The sequence below is a fragment of the Armigeres subalbatus genome, chromosome 3 (genome assembly GCF_024139115.2).
Source record: "Armigeres subalbatus isolate Guangzhou_Male chromosome 3, GZ_Asu_2, whole genome shotgun sequence".
NCBI classification, from domain to species: Eukaryota; Metazoa; Arthropoda; class Insecta; order Diptera; family Culicidae; genus Armigeres; species Armigeres subalbatus.
This window is the reverse complement of record NC_085141.1, coordinates 296,477,995-296,484,292: the sequence shown is the minus strand read 5'-3', so window position 1 is coordinate 296,484,292 and position 6,298 is coordinate 296,477,995. Positions and strand designations below refer to the sequence as shown.

The following is a 6,298-nucleotide window of genomic DNA, read 5'->3' as shown; positions in this document are numbered from 1 at the left end:
TCATTTTACTAATGTAATATTTTTTTTTCGAAAGAAAGGTGCTCTACTGATCAAATACAAGGCTGGAGGAGTATCAAAGAGGGCCCCCACAGTGGCCGATTGCTCTCTACCTTCTCACAAGTTAATGCGGTGCATGTGATGTATAGTAAGTAAACCGAATTGATACTTGCTTAAATGTGCCTTGAGAGCATTTAAATCTTTGAGCTTTGAGAGGACCTCAACTTGTAAAGCAAGTAGTAACACTATGGGAAGGCTTTAGAAATGTTATCATCAAGCTGTTCTTCATTCGAATAATTATAGAATGCATTTAAATATGTTCTTTATCTTATCTCTAATTTCTGTGCGAATGTGTCTGCCTGCATACAGAGATTAAGGTGAGAAATGAAGGCGTTGGGGGTCGTATTCAACTGATTACAAATGTTTGGATTGAATATGTCTGTATACATAGGAAGAGACGATAGCATTTTACTGATAGGACATGTACACAAACATGCATCACAGAGAAGAGACTTACTAACTCGCGCAAAATTTCTTTCAAAATATGTGATAGCAATTACTCCATCATCAACGCCACCAGCAAGCATCGACATTGCAAGTTGAAATCTCCGATTTACAACGTGATTATGAAATGTGTAACGAACATACAAATGGGTTTCATCACGTGTAGATTTGTTTAGATGCTGGAGAATCTTCATGGTGTGTTCTGTAATGAGAAAAGTTGAAATGAAACAATTATAGATTTAGTGAGTTTTCACATTTAGCCATAATCACCTGAAGATTGGAAGCTTCCACTAGATACCGACGAGTGAAACCGGAAGAAAACCAGAGCCGTTAAATTTGGTCGGTGATGTCAAAACGAAACAAAGCTGAACAGGAGAAGAGCCGAAGCACTCAACGGGCAAAGATGACCCGACTGCGGAAAGAAGATTTTGTGTAGTGATGCGTTGGTTACTGCTATCGGAACGAGAAGGAGTTCAACCAGAGAAATGTTGAATCCTCCAAGTAACAAGAAAGCATGTACGAAGATCATCATCATTGGTGTTTTCTGTAATCAGAATAACTATTTGGCTTAAGTTTTTGAATTTTCTCCGTTTAAACGACAGTAACGATTCCTTATTTTCAATCATGCGCCTTTTCGAACACTAACAGCAGATAACGATATGTTCCACTAAGGTGGCGATTTTATTGGTTTGGCTGTTTCTGGAAAGCGCGTGTTGAAGGAAGATGATGCAATAAGTTTGTTTGAATAGCTGGCATCAGTGGTAATTAAATACAATTTTCTCACAATATTCTTATTTTTTTTCTGTTAGGGATTGAAAAGTCGCATTATTGAAAATGTATCGGTTCTTTGCTGCTCCATTATTTTACACAAGGGAAGATAGATCCGAGAATTTGGTCTTCGGTAGCAAGCGTGTGTCAAAGCGCGTGAAATCTTGTTCAAACTGAGGATTAGATCCAAACCAGTAAGTTGCTTGATTTTGATGTCTGTGCTAGTGATGCATGTACATGATTGGTTGGTTTTCCCATTTCTAAACTTTTTATCAATTGAAATATTTTGGCTTTTTCAGTCTGATCTATTCAAACGGGTTTATATTTGCATTGCCCGACGTTTCGGCCCGTTTACTGGGTCTTTTTCAAGGGAAAAGCTGTCTGCCGTTCTTCGGCAGACAGCTTTTCCCTTGAAAAAAAACCCAACAAAAACGGGCCGAAACGTCGGGCAATGCAAATTGCACACAAAGTGATTACGTAAAAACCCTGTATCTCTTCTCATAGCACGATTGAATTTTATTGTAAACCTTCTGCCCTTTGTTTTCCTGGTTATATATGCACTGAGGAAACTGGACGCATGATTTCCAATCAAACGCCTTATGAAAATTTGCCACAAGGAATCGGTATGAATTTCAATATTTTGCCTTATGAATGATGATTTACATTTAAAAAAAGTAAAGCGCAGCAGACTGGGTTCGAACCACAGACGTCGGGATCGGGAGGCCGGTATGTAGACCACACGCCCATCGACGCTTGAAGACTTGGGAAGGTAACTGCGTATAAAAAGCACTGTTGGTGGAATATTCAGTCGAAGCTTCATAAGGCGCCAGTTATGAATTTCGCTAGTCCAGTTCGCTGAGTGTGTATATATCCCCATGAACTGAAAGCGTATATAGTAGTAGTATAACCTGAAATATTGAAAACCACACGCGTTTTTTAGTCTTCCTCACACCTCGAAATCTCCCTGGTTAATGTCCGTACTGTGAATAGTTCCGCGCTTTTTTGGGACCTCGCCGTAATAGAAGCGTTGACTCATCCTTAATCGAATGGTCCAAAAAAAAATGAAAATCCATCGAAAAACGGCTGAGATATTAAAGTTTAAATTCTATCATATTTTCGTGACGGTCCCCGATTTTCGCAATCGTAAAGTGTACCTCAATATAGAAAAGACAGGCGTAGTCCTACGTCAAAAATGTTCAGATTCGTGAGCACATGTTGGAAGTTGTCTCAACTTCCCTGGACATAAAAGTATCATCGTGTTAGCCTCATGATATACGAATGCAAAAATGGTAACTTGGTTTACAAACCTCGCAGTTAATAACTGTGGAAGGGCTTAATGAACACAGCTGCGAGGTGGCAGTGTCTCAGGGGGTATGTAATGCCAATGAAGAAGATGAAGAAGAAGAAGAAGAAGAATACATGCACGGGAACGCGGCGATTTATAACTCCCTGCTTCTTCTTTGACTATAATTTTGTTGGTCGCATAACAGCTTTGACTTCAAAAGTAGAATCAGCATTGCATACATTATGTAAAACCAATTCAATAAAAATTCCGCGAAAAAAATTAAAATTTTGTTTCGTTTCGTAAAATTTCTAATTAAATGGACCTTGATTTCGTATCGTTTCCAAGTATCGAAAGTAAAGCTATGTTTTGTTTCGTTTCGAATCAACAAAGACATTTTAAATTTCGTTTCGTTTCGTTAGGAAAAAAGTGTGTTATCACATACTCTTACTGCGAATAGGGCCTTCTACGTTTTACGTAACCAGCTTAGGTCACGCAATATGTAGACGGAAACGAAATTGGCCCTATACAAAACCCTCACATCAATCTCATCTTCGATTATGGTATGGCGGTTATACATATGTACTTTCACATAATCTGCGAGTCAGTTGTTAAAAAATATATAGATATAGATAACTATTTTGGACTTTATAGTTGAATGTTTTCACTTGTCAATAGACGAGTTAGTACAATCAAAAGATATTATAAACTACAGAGAAAGATTATCTTTGTCGTCGCTGTCCGAAACATGCTGGCAGGAATAGCGAAGGAGAAACAAATTCATACGATTTGACAGTTCTGTTCCCAGTATGTTTCGAACGGTAGAACAAAAGGGAACCGAATCGACATTTTTTCTCTGTAGTTTACAACCTCTTCTATATTATCCCATTTCATTCCACCTCTTCATTGTAACTTTACCAGTGAATATAAAATTACAACATTGCCAATAACAGCAACATTGGCCTCTCATATAAATGTCGGGACAAACTCAACTCGCAACAAGCGTGTGTCCCAAACCAAAATTAAGAGAAGTATTCGATTTTCGATGATGAAAAGTATCAGTTATTAATATTTATACAAAAACATAGCCATCTTTTGATAAGATTTGTTTTTAATTCTGAAATTTACAAATTTTCGCGGTTCACCACCGGTTCACCTCAACATATTTATTGCAGACAAGATGGAACGCAACATTGTCCTTATCCTCTGCAGATGAGGAAAAAGACTTATCACTTTACTATTTTCTTGCTTGTTTTTGCATTTTTCAACTACAATTACAAGTACAATCCTTGAACTTTGCAGATACGTAGTCTGCTGCCTTTAATGTCTCGTACTTGACTCGACTTCGAGTTGATTCGATTTCGAACTGTAGTATTAAAGAGCGATCGTAATAAAGGTATTCTCAACAAAAGCTATTAATGTGTTATCTTCATTGAAAATCAAAATGAAAGATATAATTCATTTTATAATCCTATTATTCGAAGTCGTAAAAGCACCTTATAACCCTATTATGCAAAAGGCCTTTTGGAAAAAAAGAGAAGAAAAAAAAAAGCGTGGAACTGTTTCTCCTCGATGTTTTCCCCTTCGCTGTTTCTGATTGGTCGGCTGACTTGAGCATTCAGCTATAAAAGCAATGACGTTCGCTTGGATTGTTGATTCATCAGTCAGACGTTGCAGACAGCAGAAGTCAGCCATAGCAGCAGTGGATTGGACCCGACGCGCTCGTCATCATTCGGACATCATCGGCAGCAGCGCTAGCAGAGTACCGACGCAGAAGGGGAGGAAAAGAGCTTGGGCATCCATCGGCGAGATTCATTCGTTGTCATACTTTGACATCAGCGCATCAGCGGTGGTGAAAAACAACACCTACCCACTCGACGTTTACCAGTGGTAGTGGTACCAGAAAGCGCAGCAGCATCGGAATCAAACGGCCCTTTTCAGGGCCAAGGTTACAGAGGAAGATTTAGCCATACAAACTACACTGTCTGGTTTCACTGAGGAGAGGAACATTCGGAGTCCGGTCGCAGTAACAAAAGCAACCGGCCCTTTATCAGGGCCACAGTTAATTGAAAGTTTTCCATTGTTACTGCTCTGTCCGGCGGCAACAGCAGCTATCTCAGATCCGATTTCGGATCGGAATCTTCAGCATCGGCACCGAATCATCAAATACTTGGGCGGATAACCAGTGTCATAATGACCCCCGGCTACGACAATGGCGCGGCTGGTAGCAGCACACAGTCTCCAGAGAAATTTATCAAGTAAGTAAAAGAAAAACAAAAAAAGAACTAAAGGAAAATTGATATCCTTAAAATCGACTCCGATAGAAAAGGCGGTGGTCGGTGAATAGTAGACTCCGATTGGAAAGGCGGATGTCTGCAACAATGGAACTCCGATTGAAAAGGCGGAGTTCGATATTTTGAGACCCCGATTGGAAAGGCGGTGGTCGATAATTCTTTAGACTCCGATTGAAAAGGCGGTGGTCGATTTTAATGAACTCCGATAGGAATGGCGGTGGTTCATTCCAATAATTAAGTAGATACCAGGACTAAAGAAGGTTTTATTTTCTTCTACAGGATAGTAAAACGAAGTGCGGCCAAAAAAGTATCGGAAGAATTGGCCAAAGTGAAAGCAGAGTTGGAAAAGACTCGTTTGGAGAAGGAAGAATTAAGCCGGATCCTGGCGGATCGGGATAAGGAGGAGAATGAATTTTGCCAAGCTAGATCAAGCACGATCCGGGAGGAGCACACTGCAGATAATGAGACATTGCTCACGACAATGAACAACATGTCACTGAGCAGTCTCAATATTCCAGAGTGTGTTCCGACAGCAGGTGAAACGGAATTGAATAAACGTGACTACGACCATTGGAAGAACGTTCTGAACGCCTCCATGGACCTCATACAAGCAGTTGATGAGTCAACGAGGATCAATATATTTCGCATTAAAGGCAGGTACATTGCTGCTTGAGTTGCTTGACGGCACATCATCTAATCCAGGGATACCGGATGAGAAACAGTTTCCATATTCGAACGCGATTGCTCGGTTGGACGCTCACTTCGGATCAAGAGCATACATGTTGTCACAACGAAGTAAACTAGCCAATATGGTTCAAAGAAAGGGAGAAATGAACATCCAATTCGTGAAACGGGTGGCAGCGGCAGCAAGGCTATGCAATTACAGATCAGATGAAGAATTCGAAGCCATTTCTCGAACAATGACCAGAGGATCGACGGACAGCCATGTTAGAACTCTCTCTTACCGAGTTCTTACGGATGGAGGATCCTTGAACGAATTGGTTGACCAAGTGCGTATTCGAGAGGTTGAGCTAGAAAATGAAAATGACTATCGCAGACTGCACCAGCAGCAGCCGGCCACTGTAGCGGCTATTGCACACCGCTCACATGAATTCGTGCAGCAGCGTCGGGGTCCATACGAAATGCCAAGAGGATTTGGTAACCGCCGCGGTAGAGGATCTTTCGTTCGTGGGCCTGAGAGGAATCAAAGGCTTGCTCAGTCATGCTGGCGGTGCTTGAGTGCGTACCACACGTCAGAACAATGTTATCATGCTGACAAGGTATGTCGCAGCTGTAACCGTCGAGGGCATATTGCTCGAGCATGCTCAACACAGGTGAAACAAGAACCACGCAAACGAGGCTGGATGGAAGATGAAACGGAACCACCAACGAAAATCGCGGCTGTGCAGAAGACAGAAGAAGATTCAGACCATTCGAAGGTAACCGATGTTGA

General features: G+C 40.9%; 1 protein-coding gene across 1 annotated transcript; it reads left to right on the top strand.

The window, feature by feature from the left end:
• Window positions 1–4,233: 4,233 nt before the first annotated feature.
• Window positions 4,234–5,518, top strand: LOC134222575 (uncharacterized). The gene is made up of 2 exons (XM_062701736.1): window positions 4,234–4,809; window positions 5,125–5,518. The coding sequence occupies exons 1-2, from the start codon at window positions 4,745–4,747 to the stop codon at window positions 5,516–5,518; spliced, it is 459 nt and encodes a 152-aa protein (XP_062557720.1). The 5' UTR covers window positions 4,234–4,744.
• Window positions 5,519–6,298: the final 780 nt, after the last annotated feature.

What these genes read in the sequence shown, in the direction of transcription:
- LOC134222575 (XM_062701736.1), top strand. Translation starts at nt 4,745, where the DNA reads ATGACCCCCGGCTACGACAATGGCGCGGCTGGTAGCAGCACACAGTCT. An exon ending in TCTCCAGAGAAATTTATCAA is followed by an intron (nt 4,810 to 5,124) that starts GTAAGTAAAAGA and finishes TTTCTTCTACAG; the next exon opens with GATAGTAAAACGAAGTGCGG.